This window comes from Pantherophis guttatus, chromosome 4, assembly GCF_059756535.1.
Source record: "Pantherophis guttatus breed Tessera chromosome 4, ASM5975653v1, whole genome shotgun sequence".
Taxonomy (NCBI): Eukaryota; Metazoa; Chordata; class Lepidosauria; order Squamata; family Colubridae; genus Pantherophis; species Pantherophis guttatus.
This window is the reverse complement of record NC_142066.1, coordinates 4747923-4764222: the sequence shown is the minus strand read 5'-3', so window position 1 is coordinate 4764222 and position 16300 is coordinate 4747923. Positions and strand designations below refer to the sequence as shown.

Below are 16300 nucleotides of genomic sequence, written 5' to 3'. Positions count from 1 at the left end.
AGAGAAGCTTCCCCAGGTTGATGTTCTCCAGAAAACACCAGGAACATCTCAGGAGCATGCTATAAGAGAAGCTTCCTCAAGTTGATGTTCTCCAAAAAATGCCAGGAACATCTCAGGAGCATGCTATAAGAGAAGCTTCTCCAGGGTTGATATTCTCCAGATGTTAGCCTACTAGCCCCATCACCTGTAGTTAAACATATCTGGAGGGAAGCAGATTGGGTTGGACTATTGAACCCCAAAACCAGAATAAGAACTACCTTGGGGGAATTGGCAGCCTCTTTTTTGCGGTCCCCAATGGCAGCGATACTGGCAAAGTATTGGATGACCCGTTTCGTGTTGACCGTTTTCCCAGCACCGGATTCTCCACTGAAAAGGAGACAGGATAAGGTGGCTCGGAGAGTCACGAACCAATTAAGCAAACTAATTGTCTCCTGCAAACACCTCTCCCTTTTCTCTCCCCTTTTTTTCCCTATGGAAGGGGCCATTCATCATCCATCTCTGGCTTTACTCCTCAGTTGACCCTTGTTCCTTAGCTATTCCCTTCATTCGGCAACTCTGCACATGCGCACACTGGGAGCAGGCTCCAGCTGTTTGTCTGCCTCACAGATGTCTGACTCCGAAGGCAGTTGATAACTATCATGCGGCCCTGGCCCCCTCTCTGCCTCCGATGCAGAGCTCTCATCAGAGCCTTTCCCAGACTCCAGGACTGGCCCATGTTCCTCCCCAACCTCCTCACTGTCCGAATCTGCTACCAGCTCCGCTGGCCGCTGGTGGGCCACAACAGTAGCTTTCATCTACGTCTTCTAAACCATCCCATTTTTTTTAAAAAAAAGACCTCCTACAGCTTTTAAAACTTTAGTGAGAAGATGCATTTTGGTACTCACGTGATGAGGACAGATTGATTTTCTCGATCTGAAAGAAAGTAGCAAATATCAAGAAGGGCTCAGAGTGGAGTCGAATTTAACCCATTCGTTCATCTTTGACCATGGATGGGTAGCTCTGACACCATCCAGAGGCAGTGCTCGACTTACGACCACCACTGGGGAGACAATTTCCATTGATAAAACAAGGCGTTCGTTAAGTCAGCCGTGTCCGATTTTAGGACCGTTTTGGCGACAGTTGCTACTGTAGATTAGGCCGTTGTTTACTCTTAGCTTGTTTGTCTGCGTTGGTGGTTCCTTGATTGGGGTGTTGTTTACTTCTTGACTGTTGATCTTGGTGTTAGTCTCTGCTCATCTGGATGTTAATCAGGGGTGGTATTCAGCCGGTTCGAACTGGTTTGCTCGAACCGGTAGCGGAAATCACGAGTGGGTCTGCCCTGGCTCTATGCCGTCCTATTTAGGTATGTTTTTGAGGCCGGGCGCATGTGCGGAAGGTGCATGTGAGAGCAAAGCACATGCGCGGAAGGCGGGGCACATGTACAGAAGGCAGGCGTACACGCACACACATGAAGTGAGCGTGCATGCACAGGGCGAACCGGTAGCAACATAATGTGCAACCCACCACTGGTGTTAATTGATGGTGAGGAGGTGTCGGGGTCTTTTTGTTTCCTTTTTGGCTTTTTGCTTCCCACTTTTGAATGGTATGTAGTTGTTGCTTATCTCTGTGTGCCCGTTGATGGCTGATTTGCCTGAGTGCCAGGCTTCCTGGAATTCTCTAGCGTTTTTGGACTTAGTTTAGTCTCTAGGATGCTCGTTGCTACCCTACCCTGGTGAAACTATGGTTAGGTCTGTCCACGTGTTGGGAAATTAACAACAGCATAACCAAGGAACCACCAAGAACACTCCCATCGACACTGACAGGGCGAGCCACTAAGAGCCTTGTTAGTACAGTGGTCTAAGGCACCCTGTTATTAAGCTGGTTATTAAGACCAGCTGCCTGCAATTACTGCAGGTTCGAATCTCGCCAAGGCTCAAGGTTGACTCAGCCTTCCATCCTTTCTAAGGTAGGTAAATTGAGGACCCAGTTGTGGGGGCAATAAGCTGACTTTGTATAAATATACAAAAGGATGAAGGCTATTGCTGAGCACATTGTAAGCCGCCCTGAGTCTCCGGAGAAGGGTGGCATATAAATCAAATTTTAAAAAAAAAGTATATAAAAAGAGAGCAAAACCAACTCTCTTCTAGCACTGATGAGGTTACTTAATTGGGTCATGAAATGTCTGCAAGAAAACAAACAAGCTCAGAGAACACCAAGGATCCCACAGCCGCCCTCTCCTCCCCTCCCCTCCCCTCCCCTCCCCTCCCCTCCCCTCCCCTCCCCTCCCCTCTCCTCTCCTCTCCTCTCCTCTCCTCTTTCTCCTTCTCCTCCCTCTCCTCTCCTCTCCTTCACTCCACAAACCCCACTACCTTCTAGCACTGATAATGTTCCCTAGTTTGGTAATGAAACGTCTGCAAGAAAACAGAGCTCAGAGGACTCCACAGCCCTCCTACTCTTCCTCCTCTTTCTCCTCCTCCTCTCTGTAAACCCCCCTCCCTGCTAGCATTGATGATGTTTCCTAATTGGGTAATGAAACATCTGCAAAAAAGCAACCAAACTCAGAGAGTACCAAGGACCCCGCAATCCTCCTCCTTGTTCTGCCCCAGCTCCGGATTCCCGAGGATATTGACACACCCCAACAGTCCTTATCAAATTTATTAAGTAACAAGAATAAACCAAAGTCCGGCAAAGGTTGGCAACCAGCCCAGAAAACAAGATACGATAAGACTTTTCCAAAAATGCTCTGATGATAATTACAAGTTGTTTCCAGCAAGAAACTTACTAACGCCGTGTGGCTTAAATAGGCTAAGGGAGTGGCCAATTATCCTCAAGCCTTACTCTCAAGGAGACCTCCTCCTCCTGAGTAGCCACTCCTGACTTTTGGCAGCCATGCATACTTGAGCATTGAGAAGAGGCTCCTCCACTTCACTCTCTCCACTTGAAGGAGCCTCTGGAGGTTCTGAAGGCCCTGGCTGAGTCTCTGCCTCTGGCACCACATCCTCTTCAGCCTCCTCGCTGTCCGACGCGAGCACCGGCTGCGCAGGCTGCTGGCGGGCCACAAGACTCCTCCCCTTTGTTTCCTCCTCGTCTCTCCAACCCCCCCTCCCTTCTGACCCTGATGAAGTTCCCTAGTTTGGTAATGAGACATCAGCAAGGAAACAACCAAACTCAGAGAGCACCAAGGACCCCTCATTTCGACCCTGAGCTACAGCTCTTCTCTGCTACACAACATCCTGACACCATTTGCTTGAAGGCTTCCTACCTGTCAACATGTATTGATACGCGTTGTCGGAGATCGAGAAAATATGGGGAGGGGCTTCGCTTCTCTTTTTCCCCCTGTAGGCAGACACAACCTCAGCGTTGTAGACGGGGAGCCATTTGTATGGGTTGACCGTCACGCAGAAGAGGCCTGAATAAGTCTGGGATAGAAAAAAAGACCAAAAAACCCACACAAAAAAAAAATCACTCAAAATTACACAATTCGAAGCATTTTTCTTCTGGATGCGATTGCTGAACTTCCTGTAAACCTGATATTCTCCTCATGGAGTGAACTTCATCTCCCAGAATTCTCAGCCATAGCCACGCCCACTGAGGAATTCTGGGAGTTGAAGTCCAAACATTTGGGGAAGTTCGCTTCAACTCATTATTTGGTACGGCAGGAAATTGTAAGAGCAAAATGGAAGTTCCGCTGGAGAACAGTTCCATACAGTAGCCCTCGACGTACGACCACAATTGAGCCCCCATATTTCTGTCGTTCAGTGAGACCTTTGTGAAGCGAGTTTTGCCCCATTTTACGCAGTTGTTAAATGAATCACTGCGATTGCTAAGTGAGTAACCCGGTGTAATTAAAACGACAGGGATATGAATGCATGGTTGTGGCTGCCATCTTGACTTTTTTGACCCCTCTTCCATCTGACCCTCCCTGTAAGAGGACCCAAAGGTGCTTTTTCAAAAGGCAACTGGGCTTTGTTTTTCCTTGAAGACATTTCACTTCTCACCCAAGAAGCTTCTTGAGTTCTGACTGAATGGTGGAGGATGGAAGGATTTATATTCCTTTGCAGTCATCTGGTCGTTAGTATTCTCTCTGAGAGTCTTTGAGGCTACTTGGAGGTTTATCTGTGCCCTCGGGGTCCCCTGAATAGTGCAATTGGATGTGGAACCTTCTCAAAACCGCTGAAGGGACCGTGTTGTAACATTTACAACCTAGTTGCACTATTTAGGTGACCTCCAAGCGGCCTCAATGACTCTCAGAGAGAGTACTAACGACCAGACGACTGCAAGGAATACAAATCCTTCTATCCTCCTCCATTTAGTCAGAACTGAAGAAGCTTCTTGGATGAGGAGCAAAACATCTTCAAGTCCAGTTGCCTTTTGAAAAAGCACTTTTGGGACAACCATGACCTGGATGACAGAGAATCTCCCATAAAACGACATCAACAAAGATCACTGGAAGTGGGAGGGGTGTTTTGGGGGAGAAAATAAACCCTGATTTCCAGTGGGGCCCACAAGGACGGACGTCTCTTTACTCACGTAGATCATCCAGGAGGCGTAGCGCTCCTTCAAATTGTAGAGCACAGCCGGTTCGTGCAGAAAAGTCAGCATGGCCATGTCCTCGATCTTGTCGAATTTGGGCGGGTTCTGCTGGTGGATGTCGGCCTCCCTCACCGTCACCGTCTGAAAAGGGTCAGGAAGAAGGAACAGAGGTTGGCTGAGTGTAAATTGGACTGTGAGAATGACCTTGGCAGACAGGAGGAAGAGCTGCAGACGAGTCAGTGATCAGATAAGAGACATCTCAGCCCACAGAAGAAAAAGGGGTGTGGGAAGGATCCCTATAACAGAGTTGGAAGGGACCTTAATCCAACCCCCTTAATCATTTCAGACCAATGGTTGTCCAATCTCATCGACAAAACCTCCAGTGATGGAGCACCCACAAATTTTAGAGGCAAGTCGTTCCACTGATTAATTCTTCTCACTTTCAGGAAATTTCTCTTTAGTTCTAGGTTGTGTTGTGACCCAGGCTCACTTAGTCGTTACAAGACACAATTAGTCCCAAACAAACCTATTTTATTGTAACAGCTGAGAATTACTTCACTCTCAGCTGAGTCCAAATTAATTGCAAAACAAGACCTTCAGAAGAAGTCCTTCGGGCTTATCACACACCTTTATCTTCTTCAGCACCCTGCCAAAGGCCTTTCTTGGCAAAGCCCCACGAAGTTCAGAAACAAACAAGAGATGCCAACTGGAAACAGATTTAGCAACACTGCTTTCCTACAAAGAGCCTAAGAGCCTTTGCTGCTCTTTTATGGGAGAAGCCAATCATCTCCTGGCCTTACTCCCGAGTTGTCCCTTTTGCTTTAGCTGCTCTTGCCTTCTGGCAGCTCTGTGCATGCGTGCACTATGAACAGGCTCCTCCTATTCCTCTGCCTCTCTGCTGTCTTACTCTGGATGCTCTGGAGTCCACGCATCACTCCCAGATGGCCCTGGCCCCATCTCTGCCTCTGACGCAGAGCCCTCATCCGGGCCTTCCCCAGACTCCAGGAGTGGCCCATGTTCCTTCCCAGCCTCCTCCCTGTCTGACTCCGCTGCCAGCTCCGCAGGCTGCTGGTGGACCACAACAGGTTGCTTCTTTTGTTGTGGCTTGTCGGCCACGTGCCCCTCCATCAGCCAAATCAGAGGAGGAGGAGGAGGTGTGGGAGTCAGGGCCAGCTTCAAGGCAATTTGAGAGCTCCAAGGAGGAAGAGGGAATGGAGCTGTCAGAGTGAGACAGAGACGGAGCCTGGGCTGTCTATCAGCCCTCCGATGGACAGTCAACAGCCCCCAGATCTGGAGGTGGCTGATGAGGAAGAGGAGGAACAGCTGGATCCAGTGCCTGATGCACAGATACCCAGAAGGAAGAAGAGAGAAGAACAGTGGAAATCTATGGGCCGGTCCTTGGGCCAGAAGAGCCAATGCTGCTAGCGAAGCCCCACCCTAGTTCTGGGGATAAAAGGCAGGGGGCAGAGATGAATAGATGTGGCAGACAACTATTCATCTTCCAGACGGATGGACTTGTTAGCCTGCGTTGAGAGAGAAACTTTTTGCCGGGGTTGCCGGCACTCCTAATTAAAGGAATCTTTGCGTTAACTTCAGAGGGTTTGCCGTGTTTGGAGAGCTGGAACAGAACATCTTCTCTCCCTGATACATCAGCTCCTCTCAATTTTTTGAAGGCCGCAATGCCTTGATATCTATCCTTCACTCTCGGTTAAGATTTCACCACAGCATCTCTTTCCTTGTTCTTGACTCCACATTTCTTCAAATGTTTTGGCTCACGATTCTCCACAGCCCACCTTGGACAATTACAAGAAGCAGCTCCGCTCCGTTGCCACCTTCCTTCTGGAACCCATCTTCCCCACATATTCTCACCAGCCCACCTTGGACTTCATCTCAGTCAGGTTCCTCCAGGAACTCACCTTTCCCATAGATTCCCCGCAGTCCATGTTGGACATCACCTCAACTATCTCCCCTCTGTTGCCACTTTCCTTCTGGAACCCATCTTTCCCACAGATTCTCACAGGTCCACCTTGGAGTCCCTTCCAACCATCTCCCCTCCGTGGCCACCTTCCTTCTGGAACCCATCTTTTCCACAAATTCTCCCCAGCCTACCTTGGACACCATCTCAACCAGGTTTCCTTCATTGCCACTTTCCTTCTGGAACCCACTTTCTCCACAAATTCTTACCGGCCCCCCTTGGGGACCATGTCAAACATCTCCCCTCTGTTGCCACCTTCCTTCTGGAACCCATCTTTTCCACAAGTTCTCACCGGTCCACCTTGGAGACCCTTCCAACCAACTCTACTCCATGGCCACCTTCCTTGTGGAACCCATCTATCCCACAAGTTTTCACTGGTCCACCTTGGAGACTATCCTGACCATCTCCTTTCTATGGCCACCTTCCTTCTGGAACCCAGCTTTTTCACGGCCACCCACCTTGCCGTTCTCCGTCTGCACGGTGATCATGCCCCCTTCCCGGCTCATCACTTTGCCCTTGATAAATTCCTCTTTCTCGTCGGGCACGAAACATTCGTTCCGGCTGTCGAAGGGTCGAGTCTGGGCTTCGAGGCGTTCCTTGTCCGACTTGCGAAGGTAAGGAGCCGCTGCCCCGAATTCGGCCATCATTGCATCACCCATTCTGCGCGGCAGGAGGGAAGGAAGGAAAAAAAAAAAGGAGGCAAGAGAAGGAGATTGAAAATGAGGGGGACGCACAAACACACAACCTGAAGTGAGTGTTGAAGACTGGCACGGGCACCTCGGAGGTGGTAAAACATGAAGCAACTTTGACCTAGGCTGAGATTTTTAAAGAGTTATTGTACAGGTAGTCCTCGACTTACAACAGTTCATTTAGTGACCAATCAAAACATGAAGCAACTTTGACCTAGGCCCGTGATGGCAAACTTATGCCATGCGTGCCAGAGGTGGCATGCAGAGCCCTCTCTGTGGGCACGCGTGCCATCACCAGCTGCTCCTCTGGTTTTCAGCACGCACATGCACACCAGACAGCTGGTCTTCGTGGGTGCTAGAAAATTACCTGAAAATGGCCTGAAAAATGGCCAAAAAAGCTTGAAAAATGGCCTGAAAACAATCTGAAAATGGCCTGAAAATGGGCCGAAAAACAGCCTGAAAATGGCCTAAAAACCAGCCTGAAAATGGCCTAAAAACCAGCCTGAAAATGGTCTGAAAACCAGCCTGAAAATGGCCCAAAACCAGCCTGAAAATGGCCTGAAAAATGGCCCAAAACCAGCCTGAAAATGGCCCAAAACCAGCCTGAAAATGGCCTAAAAACCAGCCTCAATATGCCCTAAAAACCAGCCTGAAAATGGCCTGAAAAACAGCCTGAAAATGGCCCGAAAAACAGCCTGAAATGGCCCAAAAACAGCTTGAAAATGGCCCAAAAACAGCCTGAAAATGGCCTAAAAACCAGCCTCAATATGCCCTAAAAACCAGCCTGAAAATGGCCTGAAAAACAGCCTGAAAATGGCCCGAAAAACAGCCTGAAATGGCCCAAAAACAGCTTGAAAATGGCCCCAAAACAGCCTGAAAATGGCCTAAAAATAGCCTGAAAATGGCCTAAAAACCAGCCTGAAAATGGCCTGAAAACCAGCCTCAAAATGGCCTGAAAACCAGCCTCAAAATGGCCTAAAAACCAGCCTGAAAATGGCCTGAAAAACAGCCTGAAAATGGCCTAAAAACCAGCCTCAAAATGGCCTGAAAACCAGCCTGAAAATGCCCCAAAAACAGCCTGAAAATGGCCTAAAAACCAGCCTGAAAATGGCCTAAAAACCAGCCTGAAAATGGCCTAAAAACCAGCCTGAAAATGGCCCAAAACCAGCCTGAAAATGGCCTAAAAACCAGCCTGAAAATGGCCCAAAATCAGCTTGAAAATGGCCTAAAAACAGCCTGAAAATGGCCTAAAAAACAGCCTGAAAATGGCCTGAAAATCAGCCTCAAAATGGCCTGAAAACCAGCCTCAAAATGGCCTAAAAACCAGCCTGAAAATGGCCCAAAAACCAGCCTGAAAATGGCCTAAAAACCAGCCTGAAAATGGCCCAAAATCAGCCTGAAAATGGCCTGAAAACCAGCCTGAAAATGGCCCAAAATCAGCCTGAAAATGGCCTAAAAACCAGCCTGAAAATGGCCTGAAAACCAGCCTCAAAATGGCCCAAAACCAGCCTGAAAATGGCCTGAAAACCAGCCTGAAAATGGCCTAAAAACCAGCCTGAAAATGGCCTGAAAACCAGCCTGAAAATGGCCTGAAAAATGGCCCCAAAAACAGCCTGAAAATGGCTCGAAAAACAGCCCGAAAATGGCCTAATGTCAACCAGCCACCATTCATGACTAAGGTGGGACTAGATGTTGTGGCCCATCAGCGGCCTGTGCGGATTGTAACTGACTCTGACAGCGAGGAGGCTGGTGTGGTGTTACGTCAGCAGCCTGTGCAGCTGGCACTCGAGTTGGACAAGAGAAGATGTGGTGCCAGAGGCAGGGATTCTGCCAGGGCCTTCAGAACCTCCAGAAGCTCCTTTAAGTGAAGAGGACGAAGAGGAGGAACCTTTTCTCGATGCCTGGGCGCGCAAAGCGACCAAAAGGCAGGAGTGGCTCCTCAGGAGGAGGTCTCCTCGAGAGTAAGGCTTGGGGCTAATTGGCCACTCCCTTAGCCTATTTAAGGAGGAACGCCGACTGAAGCAATTTGTAGGGAACAACTTTAGTTCACTCTACTTTGCGTCTGGATTCTCTGCAAATTGCTTCTGGGCTTTCTGCCAACTTTAGTAAGATTGTGATTATCTTTGGTTTCTTGTAGGCTGTTAAAAAAGTTTATTAATAGCTTTTGTTTTGATAAAGACTGAATTATTTTAGTAAATTAAGTTTTGTACAAACTTTGTGTGTGCTGTATTCTTTGGGGTCCGTAGCTGGGCAGAACACTAGAACTCACCGTCTCCTGGTGTTTGGCCCAAAGTCACCCTGACGGTGTTTATGTCTAAGACGGGACTAGAACTCACAGTCACCTAGTAGGTGGCCCAATGTCACCCAGCCGCCATTCATGCCTAAGGCAAGACTCGAACTCACCATCTCCTGGTGATTGGTTCAAAGTCACCCTGATGGCTTTCACGCCTAAGGCGGAACTAGAACTCACAATCATCTGGTGGTTGGCCCAATGTCACCCAGCCACCATTTATGACTCATGTGGAACTAGAACTCACCATCTCCTAGTGTTTGGCCCAAAATCAAACTAATGGCTTTTATGTCTGAGGCAAGACTAGAACTCACCATCTCCTAGTGATTGGTTCAAAGTCACCTCGATGGCTTTCACGCCTAAGACAGAACTAGAACTCACAATCATCTGGTGATTGGCCCAAAGTCACTCAGCTGCTATTCATGCCTAAGGCAGAACTAGAACTCACAGTTACCTGGTCATTGGCCTCAAATCACTGGCCGGCTGGGTGACTTTGGTCCTATCCTTCTTTCTCAACCCAACCTACCTCACAGGACTGTTGTTGTAGGTGAAAATTTATGGGATCGCCTGCTGCCGCAAACGGCCTCCCACCGGCCGGTACGCTCTCACAGAGAGGGACTCCTCCGGATGCCGTCGGCCAAACAATGTTGGCTGGCGGCCCCCAGGGGGAGAGCCTTCTCTGTGGGGGCACCTACTATCTGGAACGAGCTCCACCCGGAGGTATGGAGGATACTGGATCTACGCACCTTCCGCCGCGCTCTCAAGACCTTTTTATTTCACCAGGCTGGTCTGGCCTAACCTCTCCCATTTTCTTTTTAATGTAAATTTTAATGTAAATTTTTAATTTGTTCTTAACCTGGGGTTTTAAATTTGTCTTGGGCTAAATTGATTTAATTCCATTTTACTTCTGCTCTTAAATTTTTGTATTCTATGTGTTTTATCTTGTGCCTGTTCACCGCCCTGAGTCCTTCGGGAGTAGGGCGGTATATAAATCAAATAAAATGAAAATGAAAAAAAAAAATAGTGTTTTACAAATTTGTAAAAAATAATGGAGGCCAGATACAAAACTGAAATAAACGAAATAAGCAAATATTTTAAATATTTTTTTTTAAAAAAGGAAGTTCATCCGGGCTGGTGGCTTAACCAGGACACGTTGCCGAAAAACGCAGCTCCTTTTGCATCACTTCCCTAGAAACCTGCCGAGATGCACCAGGTTTGGTTCCAATCAGAATAGAGTTGGAAGGGACCTTCGAGATCTTCTAGTCCAGCCCCTTCCTCAGGCAGGAGACCCCATACCAATGATGGCTAACCTTTTTGCCATCGCGTGCCAAAAGCGGGGGCAGTGGTGGACCTGGTAGGCCCGTTTTTCACCCTCCCCAGGCTCCAGAGACTTTCTAGGAGCCTGAGGAGGGCCAAAACAGCCTTCTCCACCCTCCACCCCCCTCTGGAGGCCCTCCAGAGGCCGGAAATAGCCCGTTTGCCGACTTCCGGTGGGCCCAGAAGGCCCGAAAATCAGCTGGCCAGCGCGTGCCACTTGCGTGCCCACCAATATGGCTCCGTGTGCCACCTGTGGCATGCCTGCCATAGGTTTGCCATCACGGCCCTATACCATTTCAGACAAGGGACAGTCCAATCTCTTCTTAGAAACCTCCAGTGATGATGAAGCACCTACAACCTCTGGTGGCAGGCAGTTCCACTGGTTAATTGTCCTCACTGTTAGGAAGCTTCTCCTTAATGCCAGGTTGCTTCTCTCCTTGATTAGTTTCCACCCGTTGTTTCTTGTCTTGCCTTCGGGTGCTTCGGAAAATAAATTGACCCCCCCCTCCTCTTTGTGGCAGCCCCCCAAATATTGAAGATTGCTATCATGTCTCCCCTAGTCCTTCTTTTCTCTAGAGTAAGCTAAAGGTAAAGGTTCCCCTCGCACATATGTGCTAGTCGTTCCTGACTCTAGGGGGCGGTGCTCATCTCCGTTTCAAAGCCGATGAGCCAGTGCTGTCCGACGACGTCTCCGTGGTCGTGTGGCCGGCATGACTCAACGCCAAAGGCGCACAGAACGCTGTTCCCTTCCCACCAAAGGTGGTCCCTATTTTTTTCTACTTGAATTTTTTTACGTGCTTTCGAACCGCTAGATTGGCCGAAGCTGGAACAAGGAACGGGAGCTCACCCCGTTACGCGGCACGAGGGATTCGAACCGCCGAACTGCCGACCTTTCGATCGACAAGCTCAGCGTCTTAGCCGTGTCCCTACTTCTCTAGACTGGCCAAACCCAAATCCTGCATCCGTTCTTCATATTTTTGTTGTCTCTAGGCCTTTGATCATCTTAGTAGCTCTTCTCTGCACTTTTTCTCCCCCGAAATCTCAACATCTCAACACCATCCGTGGTGTCTCCCCTTCAGAAGAAAGGAAGATCCTAAGCGGGGTGGTGGTGGTGGCCGAGAATTATCAAGAGATAAGAGCCTTGGTGGCACAGCAGACTAAAGCGCTGTTAACTAGCACCATCTGCCTGCAATTACTGCAAGTTCAAATCTCACCAGGCTCGAGGTTGACTCAGCCTTCCATCCTTTCGAGGTAGGTAAAATGAGGACCCGGATTGTGGGGGGCAATAAGCTGACTTTGTATAAAAAAAGAACACCGCTTAGGGGGGTCCCCGAAAGCCCTACTAAGCAGGTATATACAAAAGTATGAAGGCTATCGCTTAACGCATTGTAAGCCGCCCTGCGTCTCCGGAGAAGGGCGGCATATAAATCGAACCAATAAATAAATAAATAAATAATAAATAATAAAAATAAATAAATAAAAGTCTTACCTTTAAGAAGCTTGCAGGAGGGAACGACGGAACGAAAAAGAAACCGAGGCTGAGGAAAGAAAGAAAACAGAGGGAAAAGTGAAGGGCTCGAAGGAGGTCAAGCTCGAAGCATCGAGGATCGGGATTCGGGCCCATTTGGGAATCGGAGGTCGATATTTCCGGGGTGCAGCTGGACTTGGATATCGGGGGGGGGTGACAGCTGCCCTCGGAAAGCAGCGATATGGGGTGAAAGAAGGGGGGGTGAAAGCGGGGGGTGGGGGCGGAACCCGCCAGAGGAGAAGAAATCACAGAGGAAAAAGGCTACCCTTATTTTGATCGCGATGATTTTGATCGCGTGACAGAATAACAGAACGACGGAAGAAACCGAAGAACAGAATATGGAGGGGCCTCGGAGGCCTTCTAGGCTGACCCCCCCCCTGCTCAAGCGGGAGACCCCGTCCCTCTTTCAGACAAATGACCGTCCAGTCTCTTCTTAAAAACCTACGGTTTTGGGGCACCCACCCGCTTCTGGAGGATTAGTTGTTTCCACTGAGGAATTGTCGTCACTGTTAGGAAATTTCGCCTTAGTTCTAGGTTGCTTCTCTCCTTGAGGAGTTTCCGTCCGTTGCTTCTTGTTCCGTTTGCCGTCTCAGTAGCTAATATTTCTTCTTCAAAATTCATCCCCTCTACAACGCCCCTCTCTCTCCCTCTCTCCCTTCCTCTTCTTCCCTCTCTCTCTTTCTTCCTCCACCCCCTCTCTCTCCCACCCTCCCCTCTCTCTCCCTTTCCCTCCCTCTTCTTCCCTCTCTCTCTCCCACTCCCTCCCTCCTCTCTCTCTCCTTCTCTATTCTTCCCTCTCTCTCTTTCTCCCTCTCTCTTTCTCCCTCCCTCCCCCTTCCTCTCTCCTCTCTGTCTTCTGTTCCTCTCTCCCTTCCTCTCTCTCCCCCTCCCTCTTCTTCCCTCTCCCTCCCTCCTCTCTCTTCCTCTCTTCCTCTCTTCCTCCCTCCTCTCTGTCTCCCTCTCCCTCCCTCTTCTTCCCTCTCTCTCTTTCTCCCTCCCTCTCCCTCCCTCCTCTCTCTCCCTCCCTCTTCTTCCCTCTCCCTCCCTCCTCTCTCTTTCTCTCTTCCTCTCTCCCTCCCTCCTCTCTCTCTCTCCCTCTCTTCTTCCCTCCCTTTCTTTCTCTCTCCCTCCCTCTCCCTCCCTCTTCCTCCCTCTTCTTCTCTCTCTCTTCACCCTCCCTCCCTCTCCTCCTCTCTTCCTCTCTTCCTCTCTTCCTCTCTCTCTCCCTCCCTCCTCTCTCTCTCCCTCTCCCTCCCTCTTCTTCCCTCTCTCTCTTTCTCCCTCCCTCCCTCCCTCTCTCTCCCTCCCTCCTCTCTCTTCCTCTCTCCCTCCCTCCTCCCTCTCCCTCCCTCTCTCTTCTTCCCTCTCTCTTTCTCCCTCCCTTCTCCCTCCTCCCTCTCCCTCCCTCTTCTTCCCTCTCTCTCTTTCACCCTCCCTCCCTCTCCCTCCCTCCTCTCTCTCTCTCTCTCTCTCCAGCTTCTGCCCAGCCACCCATCTGTGAATTTTTTTTTTTTTAACCTCAGCATCTTCAACTAGTCGATATGGTTTCCTTCCGTTCTTCTCCTGCTAGCTTACCGTTAATCTTTCATTTAATCACCTCCGCTTTCTGCCTGGCCGCCGTTGCTCCCACTCGGCCAAACCTTTCTGCTAAATTTGATTTCTCTTCTGCAACCGTCTTTCGTTCAGTGCAAACCTCCAGGGCTAAATCCGTGGATTCGGTACAACCGGGTTGGAAGGGACTTCGGAGGTCTTCTAGTCCAACCCTCTCCAGCTCAAGCAGGAGACCCCATTCGAGACAAATGGTTGCCTGATCTCTTCTTAATTACAGCACGTTTTCTTGCTGTGGTACCTGCTACAGGTTGTCCTGCCCTGATTTCCTTTTACTACCTGAGTGTTTCTCAAGCTTGGATACTTTTTAAGATGTCTGGACAAACTCCCAGAATTCCCCAACCAGCTGTGCTGGTTGGGGAATTCTGGGAGTTGAAGTCCAGACATCTTAAAAGTGTCCAAGCTTGACAAATAAATACTACATAGTCATCTAGATCTTTAATCAATGCTCTCCTTTTGTTTGTGACAAGCCACAGCTTTGTAGGAGCTCCTCAACTATGTTCAACTCAGCTCTTGCAACCATGCTGTGCCCCCCTCCTCATAATCCACGTAGTCCACCCCCTCTCTTTTTATCCGGAACCCAACTCCTCCCTCCATGCCCATCCACAAGACTTTCCACGCTGCTAGGACACGGAAGTTCTCCTTCCACCAAGATAGATGTCCATCACGCAATCACGGTAAGGCTTCCATCCAGTCCTCTGAGGAAGCCATGGGTAAAACCTACCACCTCTTGCTTTGTTCAGTTCGAGTTTCTGGGCCCGTCTGTTCCTTTCCCAGATCTTCCTGGGAAAACTCAACCGTCCGAACGAAAGAGTGGTCCTACTTACTCGGCTGGAGGTATCTCGCTCTGGTGTCCCGGCAAGATCTGTGGCTCTCGATGGTGGCCCCTTTTCTTTATATCCCTCCTTCCAAAATAGCATCAGCTGCTCCCCCACCCCTCCAGCCTCCCCTTCCCTGCAGGCCGGTTCAGCTGTGAGTGACATGTTGACAAGGAAGCAGCGAGATGGTCTCCACCGAAGGGCCATCTCTGACCATGAATGGTGCTGCTTTTCAGCTCCTCATCGGCTGCCTTTCTTCTCCGCCTTCCTGCATCCTTTTGATGCTCCGAGGAGGAATACATTCCAGAGGATGGGGTGAGGGACACACACAAAAACACACACACACAACTCGCAGGGCGCCGATGGTGAAGGTGGCAGCTGATAAGCGAGCAGAAGAAGCGTCTGTTCGGAGAGCCTACACAGATGGCAAACGGGAAGGAAGACGGCAAGGAGGATAATGATAAAATCCCGAAATTTCACTTCCCCTGTATGTTCTTGGATGGATGGATATATTGTGTATTAAAGAATCTTGGGCACAAATCAAGGACTTCGGGACCAAATACACAAGAGGTGTGGACTTCAACTCCCAGAATTCCCCAGTCAGCCTTTTTTTTAAACTTTTGGAAGTTTGAAGTCCACACTTCTTAAATTTGCCCAGTTTGAGAAAACAGTGGTTTGGAAGGATTCAAAAATCACAGGTTTGTGAAAATGCTTGTTTGAGTAGCTACTGAGTTGGTTAACGTGGTTTGAAGGGGGGTCATTTTGACGGCTGTCGCATCCATAATAATGTTGCTGTTTTTGAATCTCATGTATCGCGTGAGGTCTTCCAAGAAAGGAAGGCAGTGAGATAAACAGTCAAAAAATCCAATTAATAAACACAATTTTGGAAGTTTAAGAGGGGTGGACTTCAACTCCCAGAATTCCCCAGGCAGCACAGGTTGGAGTTGAAGTTCCTAAATTCTTAAAGTTCCTAAATTTAACATCAAATTAGAAGGCTATTCCACCCCCACCCTTCCTTTGCTTGTTAGAGGCTGGACTTTCAGAGATAGAACACAGTGGGTGGTAGATAATTATGGTTTTAATTGTCTTTTCATTCGCCTTGTGCCCCCGCAAGAAGATCGGATATTGTTGTCAGTAAATAAGATCTTATAACCTGATGCCTGGATTTAGGAGTCATTTATTTATTGGCTTGTTTGGAAAAAAAAACTATTTTGAAAAGATCCAGCTCTGCAGGCAGAAGCAGAGATCAGGGGATGTCCAACGGGGTGTGCGTGTGTCAAAAAAGTCAAGATGGCGGCAACAAGCATTCCATCTTGCACCACCTTTTTTTAAAAAAACATACTTCTGAGGACATGTCGAGCAAATCTAAATACTAGCACTACTTACTACCAGTAGTAACTACTTACTACCAGTAGTAACTACTACTAGTAGTAACTACTTACTACCAGTAGTAACTACTACTTACTATTACTTGTAGCTTTTTCAGTCAATGGTGGAATTTCCTGAAGCAAATTTCCTTTCTACTCCTTTACTCATGAATAGGAGTGGTTTGACTCTCACAAA

General features: G+C 48.8%; 1 protein-coding gene across 1 annotated transcript in view; it reads right to left on the bottom strand.

The window, feature by feature from the left end:
- Positions 1-15034, bottom strand: part of LOC117658222 (myosin-6) — a 76492-nt gene extending 61458 nt beyond the window's left edge. Inside the window, exons 1-7 of the mRNA XM_087891684.1 lie at positions 14747-15034; positions 12273-12321; positions 6946-7147; positions 4510-4653; positions 3242-3398; positions 885-912; positions 258-366 (exon numbers count right to left, since the gene is read on the bottom strand). Coding sequence (XP_087747810.1) covers positions 258-366; positions 885-912; positions 3242-3398; positions 4510-4653; positions 6946-7146 — 639 coding nt within the window. The 5' untranslated portion in view covers position 7147; positions 12273-12321; positions 14747-15034. The remainder of the gene's footprint in view (positions 1-257; positions 367-884; positions 913-3241; positions 3399-4509; positions 4654-6945; positions 7148-12272; positions 12322-14746) is intronic.
- Positions 15035-16300: the final 1266 nt, after the last annotated feature.